At 34.7% G+C, this 21,985-nt stretch overlaps 1 protein-coding gene across 2 annotated transcripts in view; it reads right to left on the reverse strand.

Moving 5' to 3' along the window:
- Positions 1 to 21,985, reverse strand: part of LOC128677690 (uncharacterized protein) — a 66,501-nt gene that overhangs the window by 17,631 nt on the left and 26,885 nt on the right. Inside the window, exons 3-8 of one of the 2 annotated variants that reach the window (XM_053758706.1) lie at positions 21,222 to 21,398; positions 20,510 to 20,587; positions 19,734 to 19,784; positions 19,186 to 19,255; positions 18,441 to 18,536; positions 16,927 to 17,035 (exon numbers count right to left, since the gene is read on the reverse strand). In XM_053758706.1, coding sequence (XP_053614681.1) covers positions 16,927 to 17,035; positions 18,441 to 18,536; positions 19,186 to 19,255; positions 19,734 to 19,784; positions 20,510 to 20,587; positions 21,222 to 21,398 — 581 coding nt within the window. The remainder of the gene's footprint in view (positions 1 to 16,926; positions 17,036 to 18,440; positions 18,537 to 19,185; positions 19,256 to 19,733; positions 19,785 to 20,509; positions 20,588 to 21,221; positions 21,399 to 21,985) is intronic. The other variant, XM_053758707.1, reaches the window with a different exon arrangement.

A 21,985-nucleotide genomic window follows, 5' to 3' on the forward strand; every position in this document is an offset into this window, starting at 1 on the left:
TACATTCGATTCAGACTTAGTAATTTGTTTTTTTTTTCCGTTTCAAAATATGACCATTCACTGGTGCTACTATATAATTCCTCTTTCATAAACTGCGCTTCTAATATTAAAACAAATATTCTAAATCACCATTCTTTGATCTATAAATTTATCTATACACATAAACACAAGCGACCAGCCAAACGGTTACTGGGTTGATAAATCTTAGAAAAAAAAACAAATAACAGTACAACTATTTACTTGCATTTTAATAAAAAATCACCAACAAAAATTTTTGGCATAGAAATGCATGAATTTCGAATATTTTAAAGCAAATGCAGCCGGCTGCTGCCAAATCGGTATTTCAATATCGTCTGCACTTACACTACACATAAAACATTCATTCGTACACATTGTATGATATGAAAACAATTTAAATCAACAAATTAAAATTTAAATTCAATCAATGTATGAAAATTGTTAAAAATTCATACTAATATTATAAATGCGAAAGTCTGTTTGTCTGTTCCGCTTTCACGGCTAAATCAGTTCATCAACATCGGTCCAGCTGGGCCGATGTTGATGAAATTTAATATGCATATAGTTTAAGACCCATGTTCAAACATACGACTTCTTGCCCCGACAAGAGGTTTTTTTATTTAAACATAGTACATATTATTTATATATATTTAAAAAATTACAAAATTTGATCCAATCCATGATACGATTTTCCTGTTTCTGTTTCTATGCTATGTAGAGATGATGCTATGTATGGATTGGACAAGCAGATGCTTTATTTTCTGCATTGACCGAGGGTTGATCGCAGCCTCATTATAATTTAACAGTGGCCTACTTAACCGAATGCTAACTGGAATAAACCGGTTTAAACTGGAATATATCCAGATTCCTAATTGGGCCGGGCGGGTCTGTTAGCGCATTAACGATTAGGCGACGCGATGTGGGTGGCTGGTGTCAATTAAAAAAAAAGGCTGCACAAAATGTATACTTTTTGGACACTAGCCCAAATTTCGTGGATTTCATTACACTGCATACAAAAGGGTGAAGAATTAAATAAATACTTTTACAAATTGAGTGATAATTTCACAATTTACAAAGTGGATTTGAATTTGTATGGAATGTCACGACTTTATCTATTACGTGATATAGCCCAGGGCCGCCAAATTAGAAGGCCGCGTTAAGCTGTATGGCGAGCTTATTCGCGGAACTGAAATTCTCAAATGGTGTGAATGTGTCACATTATGTTTTATATTCTATATTTAATATTTTCTTATTTTTCCAGAATTCACATACAGTGAATCGGTGAATGGTATATCCAATTTAAAATATACGATTACCTATTTCAATTCCACGGTTAATTGTCGCAATGCGATCAAGTTATAGCGATAACTGCCAACAGCCGCGCAGAACGGTCTCTAACGGTAACGCGTTACGGTGTGAACACTCGCTAGCGTTGGCGAACATTACATCGTGTAATGAGTTAAGACACTCAACGGCACTCAACTCATAATAACTAATTAGTGTTGTGTATTTGATGACAAATAAGAATTTATATTTAGCAGTTAAAATGCCAGTAAGATCATTGTAATGTTTATCTAAATCTATAGACCTTTAGGTCCGATTACAAAAACATGGTTGTAAATCTGTGTCATTTATGAGGAAGGCTAAATAAGGCCAAGATATTCCCAAGGAAGCCAAGCCGCGGGATACAATAGTTGCGCGACAATGAGATGGCAATACTGCGCTGGATGTGTGGTGCCACGCGGATCGACCGAGGAACTCGCACATTTGCGGTAATCTCCATGTCCGTTATATAGCAAATCATCTACAAGAGTGCCACATGCCAGTCGATCGATAGAACTTTTAAAATTGCGAATTTGCTTAATTCAAAAAAAAAAAAAATGAAAACAATGAAGAAATTAACTTCGATTACGTGAGAATTGGGCCCCTAGTGACGTGACTATATCGCCGCCAGAGTTAATATGGCCCAGTTGTACAAGGATGTAGCTGACCAAGCATAACACCCTCACTCTGTCATGTCTGTCTATGCTTCAGCAAACTTACTTAGGTCAATGGTCCCAATACTCTTTGTGATTTATGCAAGTGTAAATTCCGCTTATAATTCCTGTCCTGTAATCCACACTAATGTTCAAAGTGAGTAGGTTTGTTCTACTTTCGCGTCAAAACCATTAGATTGAGGTGATTTGCGGTGTGTTGATATTTGGACAGCTAGAGAGAGAGAGAGACATAAGCTACCGTATACCGTGGGCGGAACCGCAGACAATAGCTAGTGAAATAATAAATTAAAAACGCAAAAACGAGCTAAACCAATTTAGGACAGGTCAAGTTTAATCGCAAGTATTATAAAATTGTTAACGACCTAATACTTGCAGGATATAGCATCTCGTTCGTTAAAAAAAAAAAAGGGAATAAAAAGCAAGACTTTTACGAATAAAACAAGGACTTGACCTTTACAGCACTCAGAATTACCTGTGAGAGCTGGAGCGTTTCAAGAGCCACGCTTCTGTCATAAAAGAGAATTCACCTTTGACATTTATGTGTCACAGATACGGAATATATAAGGGAAGAAAATATAAGTTTGTACATTAATTATAAGTTGGTGTATTAGTACAATTGAATTTGTAATGAACAGATGTGGATGACGGTTCTCTTTTACGAAACAAATTACATTATTATGTACCAAGATATGTAGAAAAGTACTAGTAGTAACTTATAGTTACTTGTGAATTTGAATGTTTCGGCTCCGTTAATACATTTTGACATACCTAAATATCCCACAGAAGTGTTTAGGTAAAAAATGTACGAAGACTAAACACCAATCAAATTCATCGCATAAAGTTCCATGCAAGCAATTTCACATGCAGTTGACAGCGCAGAAATGAGACAAACAATGCTTGTTTTCTCTCACTCATCTGAGCGCTTTTGTTGTTGTTGTACATTGACAGAAAACTGATCTAGTAGAATACTAGACTTTTGGGATAATTGATATTGAAATATCTGACATAATATTCAAGATAGGAAAACTTGTTTCTCTTTGAAGTTTTTAAGTTAATTTATTCAGAAATTAGACCTTCAAAGGCACTTTTTCACATAGAGAGTACTTCACGACCCGGCCCACAAATTTCGATATGATATGTCATTTTTGTTAATTTATTCATATAAAACGGTGTTTCCGAATAGGGTATGCTAGGGGTATGGTCGACTGTAAAAAATACAAAGTCTGCTTTTAAATAAATAAGGTGCTTAAAACAAACACACAAAGTGAATTCAAGATCAATGCAGATTGAACCATCGACGAACTGAAGAGAAGTTTATTACGGAGAAATATGTGAAATAGGCGACATAAGTACAATCAATTTTAAACTTTCTCTCAATGTAATAAAGTATATATATCTCTGCGATTAATGATCTTCTCTTCATTCTTTGTTTTCTCACCTTCCGCTGTCTCTTCTCAAAGACCACCTTCTAGAAGTCAATGCTCTGAGCATATTGTACACAGTCACTTACATCACAAGGTACATAATCACTAATGTAATATCACTATATAACACTCCGAGGCACTTGTTGTGTGTACTTGTTACAACTGAAATGTGAATATGAAAAGTTTATGAGATATTAGCATGTTCATGAGTTTTCCCGAAAGTTCCGCGCAAGGACAGAACTTGTGGTACAGTCAACCGCTGATCACGTAATACACAACAATATCCTTATAGCAATGTGTTTAAAGTTTGACAGCACACACCCCTCCTCAATCTGGAGTAAGATTGTGGTTGATGCTACAGACAGCATGAACGAGTGACTGAATCGCGGTAATATTTATTGTGACGTGATATTAATTCTAATTATTATTACTAACATATGTGGATCTATTGTTATCTGAGTAATAATAGCGGGGGTAATTGGATTGGTTGATGTGTGGGCGACTGTACGTCGTCCTTACGAGTACTTTGTATACATAATTTTCACACAATAATAAAACGTAATTCGTTAAATGCTATAAATGTTAAGTGCAATTATAATAAAATAATTTAAAAAATTATATAACGATAATATGTTTAATAAAATTTCATATAGAAAAAATGTATTAATCTACATTTGTGGTTCTGTAGAGGTGCTTACGCGAATAGTGAAGGTGTAGTGTAAAAATTCAAGCATACATTCGACAAGTGCAATAGCTACTAGTAGCTATCAAGCAAGAATCTAGATTCTTCTGGAATGCGAAAATGAGTTTGTAGCTTCTTCACGCTTTATTTGCTCAACCAATCTTCTTGAAATTTTGCTTACATGTAGTTTGAAGTAGGTAGATTCATCTCAGAAAAATTATAGCACCTAGCACCGCGCAAAAGCAGGTAAACTATATAGGACAGAAATCATCATATATACGTCCATAAATTAGACATTTTCGCATCGCGTCACACCACACCGCTTTGTGTCCAATGATTTCTTTTACATAGGGTCAAATCCAACAGTATTGGCCCCGAAGTAAGTTCGAGACTTGTGTTGTGGGATATTAACTCAACGATACTATATATCCCATAACAAATACATATCAATCAATCTAATAAAAATCAATTTCCATCTTGACCTGACCGGGGTTCAAACCCTTTTCGATTTAAGGCACCTTATAAGCTTGAAACCAGTGTTGTATAACGCGAAAAATGGGTCAGAATTTTCTCTCGAACATTCCAAACAGCTGTTTCATTACATGCAGTCCGTAACATTTCCAGTCTAAGTACAGGTGACCTGGATACCCGCAGGGTGGTTGTATGTGGCCCACTGAGGATCGTAAATTTGGTCTACGTGAACGGGCGGAATGGAACTAAGTTAATAGACCTTAGAATATAAAATACGGATTCACCATTTACAGCAAATAGGAAAAGCTGACGTGTTTATTTATTTAGTCCTCTTTCCTACTGCAAACGGCTAAGGTTTGAAATTTACACTCCGCTTTGATATTTCTCGAATCCTATAATTCAGGGATCTTCAAGTGAATAGAGATTTTTTTGATCTTGCTTGCACCACGAACCACGAACAAACAATAATAATGAACATTACAGGTTTGCAACACAAATAATTGGCATATTTAATTTTAAAAGAAACCTCTTCCAGTAGACCCGTGAGAGATGTAGTATTTTTATAGCAAAAGACTGGCATGTGCATAAGAGATAAAAAAATATATTCCTGTACTTTGTTTATTACAAAATTTTAAATTATAACATTCTTCATTTTGTCAAATTTATTTGAAAACTAGCGGCCCGTCCCTGCTTCGCTCAGGTATAACCTTCATAAATTATACACCTAAACCTTCCTCAAGAATTAAACTATATATAAATAAAATAAATATATAATTTAGTTTTAAAGATTTAAGCATACATAGGGATATAGGGACAGAGAAAGCGACTTTGTTTTATACTATGTAGTGACAAAACACATTAAGTACGAATAATGTATCAAAATCTAAATAGACTATTCTTAATTTGAATCCTTATCATATTCTTCCATAGATAAACAAAAAATAAAATTACTGTATTCTTCTTATACTTACTTCAAGACAAAAATCAAACCAATTAATGAAGATGTGTCATCGAAGAAAATTACTGTTTGGTTTTGTTGCGTGTGAAAATTACGATACACAATGTTAACAAACGATTTCATAAATACGCTTCATTTGCTAGTCACGATTTTCAATTAAAGGAAAAATATCGCTTGTCCTTCTTCGTGTCGAATTGAATAAATGGATTGAGAAACTATACCAGTTTTGTCCAGGCCATGTATTTTGTACAGTCGAATTTTTAACGACATCAAAGTTTATGATAAATTTGATATATTTTGATCATTGCAGATATAGGTACGCGCTAATTCAATATAAAATTCACAAGTGAAAGAAAGCACAAATTGAGTTCGTTACGCGTCGGCTACAGAAGTCCTCTTTACTATTGAACTTTATACCTAGGTACAATAAATTAGTATGGACCATTGCTGCCGATCGTACTTATTAAGAAATTTGACATTTGCACGGACATAGAAGACATTTTTTAAAGGACATTCAAAATCTCATATAAAGTTCCGCAGTATCTATTCCCTGAGGTATGATTAAATATTAATATGAGTCGATTCCATTGTCCTCGCGATATATAGAGTTAGGCCGTGTGCGATATAACTGAATATTTAACGTGTGACGTCAAAACAATAGCTTAAGCCGTTTATTATGTCCCTGCTGTAATTCCTTGACGTAATATTCACCTGAATGAAAGTATTTCTCATTATCGTGTGCTCCCGTTTGCAGTCTATGCTGTGGCGCCCCGAAACCCCGAGACCGCTTGAAAATAAACTTGTGTACGTAATTAAAGACCTTGTTACTTTTTTTCAAAAATTAACCTCTAAATGACTACAATCGGGGGTTGAAATTTTGTATCAAAAACATTTTAAAAAGTTTATTTATTTATTTATATCTTAGGACAAATCACACAGATGAGCTAGGCGTTCGAGACTTGTGTTATGGGACAGTTAGTAACTCAACGATACTATTTTTAATTTTCCATCATGACACGACCGGGGATCGAACTCGGGACCTCTCGGTTCAGAGGAAAGCACTTTGCCACTGCGCCACCGTTTATATAAGTATGTTTTTACTTGGAACAATAAAGTTTAATAAATAATTAAAACTATGGAATCTTCACACGGCTTTCGGCATGAACGTGCGAAGATGATTTTATTATTAAAGACATATGTTGTAAACATACAATAATAAATAAATAAATAAATAAGAAACAGTAGGAAATTGAACCATGGGCTCTGACACTTAGTGGCGGAAGAAATAACAGGGAAAACGCACAGAAGAGACAGAGAGAGGTAGTGTTAAACTTCTGATTTTGGAAAAAGGATTTCGAATAACCTAATATTATAAATGCGATAGTTTGTGAGGATGATGAGTGTATCTATGTATGTTTGTTACTCTTTCCCCCAAAATCTACTGGACCGATTGTTATGAAATTTGGTACACTGGTAGAATATAACATGGAATAACACATAGGGGTACTTTTTATTCCAAGATTCCCACAGCAGCCCCGGGGAGCAGCTAGTTTTATATAAATATTTGTTTTACAAAACTGTTTTACGGCATAATAAAAATGACATATAAAAAATCCTAATGGCCAATTCTTTGTCTGTCTGTCCGATTAATTTCCTGAATAAACGCAGCGTTAAATAGTTGACGGTTATTATTAGTTTGTACACCATCAAATTTGATAACAACTTCATGCACTCACAACGCTATGCGTAGAGGCAACTTACTATAATGTTCACGGTAATATAACACTATTTCTGATGCACTTTTGCATTGAAATAGTAGTAAGTATATAATACTAGGCGAACAGGCATGCAGCACGTCATGGAACGCGGTCACCGTAGCCTACGGGCGCATGAAAATCTAACGTAGCCACGCGCGCGATTTCATATAAAGTTTGGAATAGATAATTTTGATTATTACCATTAAATAGATAATTGAATCTGTTATCATTATTCGGGACGTGCTGAATATGAGTAAATTATATTTAAATCCTTGTCACTTATGGAAGCCTATTATGTCTCTATCATTCATAAAAAAAGTAAATCATACTTTATGTAAAAAAGTATCTAAGTTATGTCACTGTAGCACTTGACAATATTTGACATTGAAGGTGACAAAACATACTTTAGCTTAGAGTGTGCTTATCTTTTTTATGAATAAGAGGGTATATGTATAAGGAAGTAATTTTTCCAATCTTATTGCAAATGTAAAACTCCAACCGTATCATCAAAAATATTAAGGTTTTCAAGCGGGCCTTGGGCTTTTGGACGTCGCAGCCAAGAATTTAATTGGGAATAAGCCTAGTTAAAAAGACCAGAGTTTAAGTACATAAACAATAATATTCACCTCTATTACAGTTAAGATCACAAAATACACTATGCCACAGTTAATATTAAGTATGTGCATTATGGGTTCTTCTGTCCATGATAAAACGGAAAATTACTTCAGCGCGATCAGATTGCTGTTCAGATATTATGTGTATCGGAAAGTAGAAAAGCAGACACTATAGGTTCCGACATTTAACGGCTTAGGAAGAAACTGAGAAAACATTCAGACGAAAGAGAGATATGAACATCTCTAACCGATGAGCGTATAGAAGAGTGACGAATGAAACTTCTTTGCGTGTCGATGGCAAATCAACGCTCTATTGAGTGCCACCTAAATATATTCTTGCCAGAACCGAGCCACTTCGAGGGCTCCTTCGGAAGCTGACATCAAGTCAGCTCGAGTACAGGTATAAGGACACTCGGGACAGGCGAGGAGATGAGCCATCGTTTGTGGGGAGAAGCCAGAATCGCACATGTTCTGGGACTGGTCAAGCATACGCCCCATAGCCAGATTGACTTTGCACCGGCCCACTTGAGTGCGCAGTCTGTTTAGGGACTTCCAAGTGGGCCAGGGCTGATCATGGCCAGGCGGAATGAAATAGAAGCGACAGAGATTTGCAAGGATTAACCTCTCTGTCTATCCTCATAGGAAATATACATGACAATATAACTGTTCTCTGACGTAATACTACACAAATTATAGATTTCACTTGAGGTCAAAGACCTGTCACTCCATTCCTGTTCACGGTCCAGATTACAGATGCTATAGAAATAACATTATACGACAAAACGAAATCGGCCGAAAGGAAGCCGTTTTGTGGCTAATGAGAGCGGAAATATAACAATAGAATTGATGCTTAAACGGTCTAATACTCAATAGTTTCATAAGGAAATGTGTTTGTGAATTCCAAAAATAATTTTCGAATTTTAACGGTAATACGCTTATTTTGTATGTAAAATTCAAAGAACCTTTTGGACTATACTTTATTTTAGTTTTTTGAGGCATATATGCTCGAATTTAATCTAAATATTGACGGATATTATGAACATTTGAAAAAAGCTCAACTTATAACCATATCCACGATACAAATATATCGAATAGTATTAATTACACTTTCGTTTTTTATATCACGATTGATATGAGAGGTTTGAGAAAAATAAAATTAAAGTATGAAAGCATGCCAACAGAATTTAAATAAATAATACTGATGATATTTATGATAGCAATGTAATGCGTTATGAGCTTCGATCGAGCACGTAAAACTGGCACAAAAATATTGTAAAAAAAACTTTGCACATAGATTAAATAACACACTCGAAACAAAACGTCTTGCGCTAATTCTTAACTCAATAAAAACAAATAAACATTTGAAAAACAATACTGGTCGAAAACATGCGTTCCAATTACAAAAAACCGTAATTAAAAAAAAAACATCACAAACATAACACAGGGACGTACGTAATTTTGCCGTTGGTTAAGCGACGAGGGTGGTAAAGGGAAATTCTGAAAACGCTAGAAGTATTACTACAGTGACCGGTTGTATTGATCGGCGCGGAAAAGGAGCGACTTCGAGCGTCCCGCGGCACGATCCGTCGTGCACTGAAGTGCGGTATAGGATGGCCATAGAGTTTCATTGGCGCGTATATCATCGTAGGCTTTTGATTCTGGGTATTTTTTTTAATAAGACTTAAAGATAACTTTAGTAACAAAATCACCACTAAAAGAAAAGTTTTGGAGCTTGACTCATGTGACAGACGAAATGAATGGAATAAATTATAATTAGACCCTCCCAATGTTCTCAATTTTTATTTTCTGTAAAATATTTTTATCCATTGAAATAATTTAGATTACATTTACATTTAATTATATGATTTTGAAAATATTTAGCAATTTTACTAAATATAAGAATATATTGTAATTCGATGTACACATGTAAACAATAAAACTGTTACGCACACAAGTCATATAGATATACATACATATCTGTATTACTTCCGTCCATTAAATATCGCAAGACGCCTCTGTACACAATTTATTTAATCTATGACAAAAGACCGCATCGCGTCGGCGCATCGGACGCGCATTGACGGCAAAACATTGTTTATAAATAAACAATCTGTGGTGCAATACAATAAATATAGCCGAATCCGTTTTCGTAGATTCATTCTCATTAACTATAAGTGAATTTAAAAAAAACATTAAATAAAAAAAAATCTGGACGATTTTCCGACAGCCAGATGGCAATTTTAACTTTCATTCTATTATGTCGAGAACCACAGTTCCCGCCCCAAAATTATACAATTATTTCATATCATCCCAATGTTTTACAAGGCCACTAAAATATAAGAAGCCTTGACAACCGATGGACAATAACGGCATTCTCAAAGATAATTGGCAGACAGATATGCGGCTGACGTAAAATTATAGGCAAATCTTAAAAATTTAAGGGTTTTTTACCCAGACCCTAGATTTCGACCCCCTTCAGCCACTTTTCGCTACATAATTTGCTAATTGACAGTTATGTATTTATGTAATAGTCCTTTCAAGTCCGTTGGGCAGAGGGCAAGGGAAGACGTCTCGGGAAGACGTATCGTATACGTAATAGACTATTTAGCACCCTTTATCAATTTTTAATATAAATTTTAATAACAAGTGAAATATCCATACATATTATAAATCGTGATAAACTCAATAACTACAGCACGGATTTTCATGCAGTTTTCACTAACAGATAGAGTGATTCCTGAAAAAGGTTTAGGGATATAATTTATTTTGTTTTTACCCGAGTGAAGCTTTGACGGGCCGGTAGTTAAATAATAAAGTTACAGAAGACATGCCACCCAATACACCCAAAACCGGGTTATCGCGGTTATTTCGGGGTGGGAACAATTAAATTTAACTGCTCATACACGCCGGCCATACGGGCAAAACTGTAATTACAACCTTGCGGTTAAATGTTATAATTATCACCACACGACTGCAGACCACGGAAATCGGAATAAGGCAACCGGAAATGTCGCTTTAGTGCGGGATTGTAAGTTAAATTTTGCTATCGAACTCACTGTCACACTGCCAAAGACTCTGAGACGTAGCCAACTTTGTATAACAAATTTTTTGAGGTCAATAAATGATGTTATATCACAAATATTTAACTGGGGATATGAGTGTGAAATGTATTTTTTTTAATGAAGACAAAAACAGAAACATTTTTCGGAACATTAATAATACTCTGAAATAAATCCTAACAAATATTATAAATGCCAGAGTAATTTTGTTTGTTTGTTTGTTACCCCTTCAAGCTCTATATACTCAACCAATCTTGAATGTATCAATATTGTAATGAAGTATGGAGAAGGACAACACTACCTTTCATCCCGGAAAAATATCTCTTCCCGTGAATTTCATGCGGGCAAAATCTAGTATATATATATATGGACAAATCATGCAAGTTATTATTCCTCAAAAAATTCTATGTATAATCACAACACGACTATGCAAACAGAGAAATCGCAATTTTTATGCCATACGTCGTTCGTGCTTGTCATCTTGACGGCTTTGAAATACACAGGAAACTGCTAACAGAGCTAATTGGCGAAAATGTTAATTTTTTAAACTGCTCCATATTATTTCAAAATTGTTATCCTTTATTATTCGATCCGTAAACATAAATTGTTATGATACTTATTTTATGCCTAATTGATAATTTAAAAAAATCTTCTAATCGTATCGACTCGGAGAAAAAACTTGGCGGCGACGCGGCGAAATTAAATTCTACTTTCTAAATAAATTCTCTAGCAATTAGACCTTCACACATTGGCATTTAACTATTTCTACTAGAATTGTTAAGTACCTCATATATTGTTATCATGCTAGGAGTGCTTTTTTTATGCTTTTCTTTATCCTAATCCTAACTAATACTATAAATGCGAAAGTAAGTTTTCTTGTTCCCTCTTCACGCTCTATATAGTTTTTTGTACTTATGTAAAAGTCGAAGATGACATGTTAAAATAGCATGCTGCGTTATGACTTTGTATAAGAAATCCAGAAGTTTAAATTAAAAAAATACTTTTATTATAAAGCAAAGCTAACGCAGACCATGTTAATTATAATTTTATTATGTTCTTTTAACGAGTTAACGTCATTTTACATCAAAACCAGCGGTGTCTGGTTAAATTTATAAATAACAAAGTTAATAAAGATTTAATTTTAATGGATTAGATAGAATGGAAGCTTTGGGATTAGTTAAGATTAAACAGATAGCAAGGGTTTATTAACTTTCCATTATTTAAATAGACGTATTAAATTTCTTTGACATTTCTTTCACAATCGATAAAGAATCGCATTAAAAAGAATTCATAATTTGGATAGAAACCCAAATATGTAATGAAAATATATAAAAAAACGTAGATTAAATAACGTTTTGAGTTGAGTTTTTAGTTCATCTGTTAACAGAGTAACTAGATTTAGGGGCGGAATAATGGAGGACCCGCTTACGCCATTCGTCTGCCTCAGCCCCGCGTATCGTCACACAACTTTTATTAGAGAAATGGTCTAATGGCAAAAGGGTATGGAATTATATAACAAGATTGTAATATATAAGTATATCGCCGAGTTTATTTCACTCCGACATTATCATATGAGTAAGAAACTAATGTATATAATACCTAATACCTAGCGGCCCGCCCCGGCTTCGCTCGGGAAAAACCATAATAAAAAAGAAGCCAATATTACTCCTGAAGGTTTCGCCTGTCTCTGTGCCAAATTTCATCAAAATCAGTTTTTTTTTTTGAGTTACATTACAAGGAAACCAAAATCCAAATCTTTCCTCTTTAATATAAGTATGGAAATATGTATTACATAGTAATGTACCTACAGGAAAGAACCTAGGTACCTTCAGTAAAAAATAATGTAAATGCATTGGATTCGTCTTGCGTCATCCACATACATATCGAAGCTATTGTCATCTTATGAAAGGCAATTTCATTCATATCGCTTTGCCTCCTTTGTGTATTCAGTTTGTTCGAGATTACGCCAGGGCTGTCGTATGCTCATTGTATTGCTTTTTTATTCATATACAACATAACAACATAAATATAAAAATTATTTAATAATAATGATTTATAAATCCTATTAATATTATCAATGCGAAAGTCTGTCTGTCTTTTCCGCTTTCACTCAATTTGGTATGCATGTAGTTAAAGACACCAAACCGTTCAAACATAGGCTACATTTTTCCAAAAATCAATCCCCAAATGACTTTGAGGGGTGAAAGTTTACAAGAAAATCGTCCGTACCGCTTTCGCAGATAAATTCACGCGCGCGAAGCCGTGGGCAAGGTCTAGTATAAAATAAATAAATTAAAACTCGTAGTAAGTAAGTAAGTTCTGTCTACTCCGTAATAAATACATATGTGATACCTGTATCTGTATAAATTATTTAATTGAAAAAAAAAAATACCCTAAAATTTTTAAAATAATCCGAGATAACAGAGAACAAACCGCCAACTTTAGTAAGAAAATTTCAAGAAAATGACGCGACAAAGCTACATCGAGACATCCTTAGAACATTTCAGTATGACGCACAAACAAAGCTGGTATCGTGGGTCGATGTCGAGATGACCAACTTATTCTTACATAGCATAGCATATTCTTGAGATGAAATGGAACATTTCTATACAGGGTTACTGGTATCAAACGCAAAACCTAAAGACTATTTGGGTACATCAAAACAAGCAACTTTTATTCTACGACTTTTCGTGATTTGTGACTTTTGTGATTTTTTTTATATGAAATAAAGATCTACGATCGATATTATTTCATATAAAAAAAATACAATCTAGTTTGCGATTCTACACATCTTAAGCTAAGCCTTACACGAGACAGTACAGTAGCGTTATGTAGCGGAATCGAACATAGAGTTAACGTTTTATAGAAACGACATTAAAAATAAAAATTTTGTATTTATTACGTTTAGACAAAAGTCGTAGAACAAAAGATGTTAGTCTCAATGTACCTTATGCGCTTTTGGGAGGTTATGCGTTAGATACCAGTAACCCTGTATATTTAGCAGACTGTAATCAGTTTTTGAATTTAGTAATGAATTATTCTATATTTAATTTTCGAAGTGAATTAGGTGATGTTTTATATTTTACTAATCTAAAAAATGAAAAAATATATTTAACCTTTGACGCATTGTAATAATAAATCAAGTTTTTCTATGTCCACCCCAAAAATCGCGTGCTTCGTGGCATTACGTCTGCTTGAAGGTTGACTAAAATTATGGTGTAATATGACCAATAAGAGATTACCAATAGATAAAGATAAATGGAAGGAATTTCAAACAAAAAAAGCGGTGAATTTCATAATGGTGAAGATATAAGAAATAGTTATATTAAATAATTTAGAGAAGGAGCTTATTTTTAACTAGGTTTCGCCCGCGTGATTTTCACGAGCAGTAATGGTAAGGTGACCTCCGTACTTCAAACTATGTGTATGCAAAATTTGAAGAAGAGTATATAAAGCGTACAAACGAAATAATATATTTTATAATATCCCATTCAGAAGAATTTCTTAAGAGTGCCGTGACAATAGATGTAGAAAAAATTAATCACACACAAACGTAAACACCAGCATATTTTATAAACACTTGAACATACCTAATGCCAATACCCATCAAGAATCGCCAAAAATAACAATTCCCACGAAAAGAGGTTAAAATCGACGGTTGAAAGAAAACATCATGAACCATAACCAATCAAAACCATAACCTAGCACAAAACAAAACGCACGAACATAACCTCTCTATTATCGTAACGGGAGCAATCACCGAAATAGCGTTTTACTTACAGAGAGCGGGGTGACCCAGAATTATATCACTGCACATTGATTTGAGTAACCCGGTTGAGGAATTCTATAGGATTTTTGCAGTTAACTATTAACATGAGAGCCCCTTTAAGATAATTATATTGTATACTAGCGATATGATCCGGTTTCGCACGGGGTCAGTTGTGTATGAATAAACCTTCGGGAACAAACTGTTTAAACAACAGCGAAAACTGAATCAAAATTCGTTGCGTGGTTTAAAAGAAGAAAGCATACAGACAGACGTGAATGATGATGGTAGAATAAGGAGCTCGATGGCGTATTGGTTCCCGCGCACAGTATGATATAGTGGGTGTTAAGCCACCTCTACTATGGTCGGACATTTCATGGGTGACTAAAATGTATTAGTATATTTGGAGCGTGTTTCGAAAGCCACGTCAAGATAATTAATCCCCAATGTTCTAACCCTGTAACACAAGTCTCGAACTTTGGGGCTAGCTCAATCTGTGCGATTTGTCCATATATATTCATAATAATTTATACTTATTCTTTAGAAGGCATTTTCTCAAACCATTGATTCTATAAATAATTAAATTTCTATAATATTGGAATCTGTATTTTCTTTCGACAGCATTTTCCGAGCAATTCAATATAGAAACACTCCTTTTTCCGAGCAGTCGTGCAAAGGGCAATGACCCGCCAAACTCGGTCGGCGACCTCTGACCGATGCACATTTTTGCATGAATATGTTATCCACTACGTCACTCGAACAAGGAGTGGTGCATATTAATGTTTCACGCGTGTATAAATTTTTTGTTTGTTTGTTTTACTGTTCGATTTATATTTCACGATGATATACCAAAAAAACACCTGACTAGTATCGCTAATTGGTTAAATCTTAACTATGGTACCTACGTCATATTATGAGACGGGCAAAAAAACATATTGCAAAAAAGACGCTAAAAAAGGGAAATCAAAGGATTCCTAGCTGGTGCTAGGAATAAAGAAGAGATGAATGGTTTCCATAAAGCAGAAAAAGGAGAGGATTACCTACTATAAGAGAAAGTTCGGTAGTTTTTTAAAAGATAAATATCTACCTGACTGCATAGTAAGTATTATTTACGAGTATAATATTTAAGTTTAATATGAATAAGTAACAGACCAAATAAGTGAGTGGACAACTGAAACCTTGTCAAATTTCGATTTAGTCAATTCGCGATTATATTTCTCTTGAGATGTAGTCAAATTGCGGTCGAGTTTGTTTGTTTGTCACACATTTACCGCACCAAGACGACGTTAATTGTAAAGTGAGCTTCAAATTCAAGGGTAATTTAAAATTATGTTTTGTTTTGACGAAAGAATTGATAAAATTAATCACTAAAATAGGATAAAATCTGTACTGGATTGCCCGATACCGGCAATATACTCGTAGTATCGGTAAAAAGTTCGCCGAAATTGGCGGTTTCGTCGTACATTGCTGTTATTTCCTTGCGGTAATAAAAACTTCAAATACTAACTAAGAAATTTACGTTGATGCGCGTCGGCATCTCTCTGAGTTCGTTGACAATGGACATGAGTTACAAGTCATAAAAGTTCCTGGTTTACTTCAGAACCCTGAAAATATCATTATTAATACATTCCCATCATGACTCACTACACTAACTAATACTAAAAAAATACTTACATAATAATTCCATTTAGATTTTCTTTAAACAGCACACCAAACATGGCTCACTAACATCAACTTATACATAAACACAACTTACAAGTGCGGTCATTATCAAATGATTAATTAAATGCACTGTTAGTAAACCAGTAAAAATACAGATCTGACGGCAAATTCCGGCAATTTGTGCAAATGTTTGTGAACAATTAACGCCTGATATAAATACACGCTAATGACATTGTAAAGTGAACTCACGAATTGGGATTCAATAATGGAGATAACTATTTTCTCTCTTTCATCTCTGCACGTTCGTTGCGTTCGGAGCTGTGACGCCGTCAACTAAACCGAAATAACCTTAAACCGCATTTACTCTGTTCGTAAAACACGCCAGGCGAAATTTCTCACGATGAGCGTGTTAATCATTTAATACGCCGAGAGTGTCACGCCACTGTTCGGTTGTTTTAACACGCTAGGCATAATTTATTATATTGAGTGTGTAAATAATGTTTATAACTAGAACCAACCTGGGCCCCGGCGGAGTCGTGCTTGCGGGTTCGTCGTCAGCGTCGTAAAAGTCATCCTCTCCTTCCGATGACGAGTATGATGTGTCCGGTACGAAGAGAGACATGGGTCCTGAGACAATATTATTCATTGCTTTATCATAATTCTACTAACGAATATTGACCGGGGATCAATCAAACTCGGTCATTATACCACCCATTCACCTTACACCTTATTCGCGAAAGGACCAAATGGCGATTGAGATAATTCGTCATTGGTCCATTTCGGCATTGGTCCAATATATTATCATATATACTAACTGGTTATTGACGTTAGGATACTGACGATTATGTATACGATTTTTTTAACAAATTAATCTAAATCGTGCAAGGTAAGATATCAGAAAGCTTAAAGACGTGTTTTTTTTCCTAATAATTTTTTGCAACAGAGGTAATATCTAGTACTCACCTATTACAAAACATAGTTTGCAAGTGCACTTTCCATAAATGTTTACTGTTGAATTTCTACATATGATCAGTCTGTCGCAAAAGTCAACTGATAAAGCTCAATATATATGTATATCCTCATTGTGACCACGGAAATAGCTTTAAGTTATATTTTCAATTAAAATCCTGAAATTACCGAATGACTACAACTTTTATCATTAAGTACACTTGAAAAAAAATAAAATCACCTTACTTTCTATTGCGACTTTATTTGAAACAATCCACTTTTGCGACAAACGAACAAACTTAAAGTTAATAAAATTACTAAGACATCTTTTTATGACAATATATTTTTATGTGAATTTACGTCATGTATTTTTTGAACCAGTCTGGTTTCCATTGGCAACAGGTATAGAAAATATCTTTTAAAATGCATTCGCAAATTAACCCAAAATAAAGTGTGTTCTAAGCCTACTAGATTACCAATAAACTAATGGATTTTTTTTATACTGATAACTAATTAAGAGGCTATTTACGAATAAAACAATTTACAACACAGTGTTACACGTATAAAGTTACAAGTCTTGACTTAGGGTGGGTTGCATCATTCAGTTGTGACGTCACAATGTTTGGGTCAAAAAGCATGCCGTGCGGGAACTGAAAGATATACCTTTGTACATTTTATTTTTACATACTCAAATAGCCAATTATAATAACTAGCTGCGCCCCGGGGCTTCGCTATCGTGGGAATTTCGGGATATAACATACCCAATGTGTTATTCCAGGTTATTTTTTACCCCAGGTACCAAATTTCATAACAATCGGTCCAATAGATAATGCGTGAAGAGGTAACAAACAAAGTTACTTTCCTATTTATAATATAAGTTAGGATATTCCTAATCAAAGGCAAATTTAAATCAAGGAGCACAGTACTGTAAATCAGGCCCCGGCTTCATCAGTCTGCAGTCCTTCTACGCTAAAAAAATTAATCAAACTGTTCCACAATTTGTATTTCGTCATATAAGATTGTTGTAGAAAACATATTTTATTACTTTTGCTTATTAAGGCTACGAATCTATATGTATACTTACTTGCAGCTGTCATGTCGGCGAGCGGCAAACTCCTGGTGGGCGTGGCCAGTTCTCTACACTCGGAGCCTAATTCTACGCGTGGTGATAGTTCCGCATCTGTCGACAAAGGAATTATTTTCTCTCTTTCATATAATGAACAAATTGTTAAACTTAACATATTATATATCTAATATCACTATAATCAAGACTTAGTTGGCTTATGAGTAATTTTACATTGTCCTAATTTTATCATCTGCGTAATATTGCACATTTCTATGTAATAATGAACATATAAACACAAAAAAATATAGCTATATATTCTCTAAGTTATGATGTAAATGTAAGTAAATGTAAAAGAGTATTCAATTTCGAAATGGATAGACTTAAAGAATAGGGATGTTGACTGATTCCGAATTTATCACAGCGAAAATTTATATTTAAATTAAATCCGGTTCAAATCTTTCTCGCAAAATTGAGTTTTGTATGGACGGTACATGACAAGAACGTTCGAGGTCATATGTCGCCAATTTCATCTAATTTGATTTAAACATGTATCTTATTTTCAAGTTATTCGAAAGCAGTACTGTATAGTCAACATCCGAATTATAATATTATCTATATAATTCTAAAATAAAATGCACGGCGATTATCACGAAATGCAATTCACGCATGTATAAAAAATAGAAACCGAATTAATTTCCGTATTTTCTACTCATAAATAGCGATAAGTCAAAACCATAAATATATACTACATGTATATAAGTACCTTGTTTGATATGTGTTTGGGAAGTATTTGTCGGTCCTTGATATACACCGTTCACTGGATTAACTGTATTCTGAAAGAAAATGTATGGTTCAAAATATATTTGGCAATGTGTGTCATATAATGCTTGATGTTTAAATGTGTGCTGATGAATACCTCACGTTTTTATATCTTATAGGGTAGACAGTGCCTTGAGTAAACAATCAGATGGAGAGAATAGAAGCTTACTTTTCCTGTGTACGAAGTCGCAAGCAAATTTTAGTTTACATGTTGTTTATTACTATATTAAGTACGGCCAAAATAGTTCTCTTCAAATAAAAAAAATCCGTGTTACTAGAGCATTTGGTGATAGCACGGGAAAAAAAACACACATTAGGAGATAGTTGGCCAGTAGTACAGCCGACAGCGAGTCAAGTTAACTGGCATTGATCTTGATACCGCGGTAATAACGGCGGATTTGCAATGAATTTGGACAGCTTCATGTGTTGTTAACTGTACACGGGTAAGGAAGGGATAAAATACCGTAAAAAGGTTAAATAAAAGAACAGTACCTTAGCTATTTGCAGAAGCACTATGGAATGTTTAATGTTATCCAACATTGCCTGCGAAAGAAAAAAAAAATGCCTAAATAAAGCACCATTATATAGTATCGCTTAATAATAAAATAATCGAGCAAAATTATATTTCAAGCGTTTGTACAATTGTATAATAGTCCACACATCACCGCGGACGTAATAAATTTTCAAGGGCGCATTTTAATTATTTTTTATATAAGATATATTACAACTACAGTCCAACGCACTAAGTTCAAAATGTTATAAAAAGCTTTGTCATGTAAAGAGTTACACGGATGTTCTTTTCCAATGGATTTATAATGCGCGCTCGTACGAACGCAGGGCTGAAGACTATTTAACATACTGTAGTTTATGTATTGTAAATAATGTTTGTATGTATGTTCGTGATATTTACATGTGTTATATTTTATAGGTATAGGTAATTTAAATATTATAAATATAAATAAATGTCTATTACATTCGGCTGCTGTAAGCTGTAATGATCAACAACAATGATGCTATTTTGTGTCCTTTATCTATTATTTTACTAAACATAAAATAAAGAGACATTCGTGGCATATGGTGCCGGTCTAGGATCTAGATCTGACAGCTGATAGGCAATAATAACATTCCCAATGGAGACCTGGCGGCCGGTAGTAAAATCTCAGCCAAACCATCAAAATTCATAATCAGTACTAAAATAAATACAACCGGGAACACGCTAGGATCATTTAGAGGACATAGCCTAAAATAAAATGCAAGTAATGTCTTACATTGGAGTGGTCTAAGATGACCTGTCCTTTTGATTTCTCGTGAGGGTCTGCCAACTCCGAGACTCGCGTGTTCATTTTCTGAAACAACAGATTTAATTTAATAAGTGAATGAACAACACTAGACTCTTTCTTACTTACACTGGCGTAGCGGAACACGCGAGGATTCTCATCCTAGCGTGTTCCGCTACGCCAGCCCACGCCCAGTGGCATTTTAGACTTTTATGCCAAGGCCAATTAATGAAATAATTTGTAATATTAGAATTTTGAAGATTTGGCTCCGGTTTATGACCGACCACCTGCCTGACGTCAATTTAGGTGAACTAACTATTAATTATTTATTGCATTAAACATGTGTGGTGTGGTACATAGGGTGTATAGTATCTACCTATCCTGTATCAATGCATAAGTAAAGTCATCGCGAAATACCAACTCTTGGTGTGCACGAAGTGGATCGTCTTCTACATTTAGTGACAACCTTGACTACATTGTCAACGCTGGTGGCTTCTTCGTCTTTAGTAAGGCCATTTGGATAGAATTACGAGTCGACAAGAAGCAAGGCCGATTTGACTGTGTCAATATGTATTGTACATGCACACGAGGTCGATCACAATCTGACCATGTCTCTCCAGGTCCCCGTGGCGAAGTTTCGGCGGCACGTTGCGCGACCACTGTTCCCTCATACCTTGTAACACTACATATATTGCACACTCACATTGACGAGCTCGATCATGATCTGCAGATAAGCGTCCGCCTCCGATATCCGCCTCTCCAGGTCGCCGTGGCGGTGTCTCGGCGCCATGTTGCGGGACCAGCGTTCTCTCACACCGTGCCTTGATATCGTGTCTTCTAATGCGCGCACCCATCTTTCTCTTTCTGAGCCGTCGCGTGCCTGGAAAAAGAAACAAAAGTATCTCAATATACATTTTAACTCTTAAGAGTCGAAGAATCATCATTTGAAGTGGCGGCGGGTTGGTTTAATTGTTCCAGGTTCGGACCGTACCTACTCGAAATTTGCGAAGTAATAAAAGTAAAAGTTATAAATAATACAACTTAATTTATATTATTATTAGATAATAATAATATAAATTAAGTTGTGTTGCGTTAAGTTTAAAATAAGTTTAAATCATTTTAACGCAACGGGAACGTAAACAAAACTAAAAGTTTTGACAGCGACGGACTTACGCCGGGCGTATAATTTTTTGCGCGACCTTTGAACCCATCTCTGGTCTTTTACTTTTAACTTGTAATCTTAGCTAAAGTTAAAATTAAAAAATAGATTTAGTTGCAATTTTAAATTTGGATATATTTTTTAAATCTCTTTTAATAATTAGTTATGAAACAGTAAAGGAAATTTCCTTTAGAAAACCATTTATGAAAATGGTTTAAAGGGATATTTGTCATATAAAAAGTACTGGAGATTATAAATAGAAAAGTCAGTCGAGAAATAATTAACATATTCTTTTCTCGGAGAAAATC

Source organism: Plodia interpunctella, chromosome 18, assembly GCF_027563975.2.
Source record: "Plodia interpunctella isolate USDA-ARS_2022_Savannah chromosome 18, ilPloInte3.2, whole genome shotgun sequence".
Taxonomy (NCBI): domain Eukaryota; kingdom Metazoa; phylum Arthropoda; class Insecta; order Lepidoptera; family Pyralidae; genus Plodia; species Plodia interpunctella.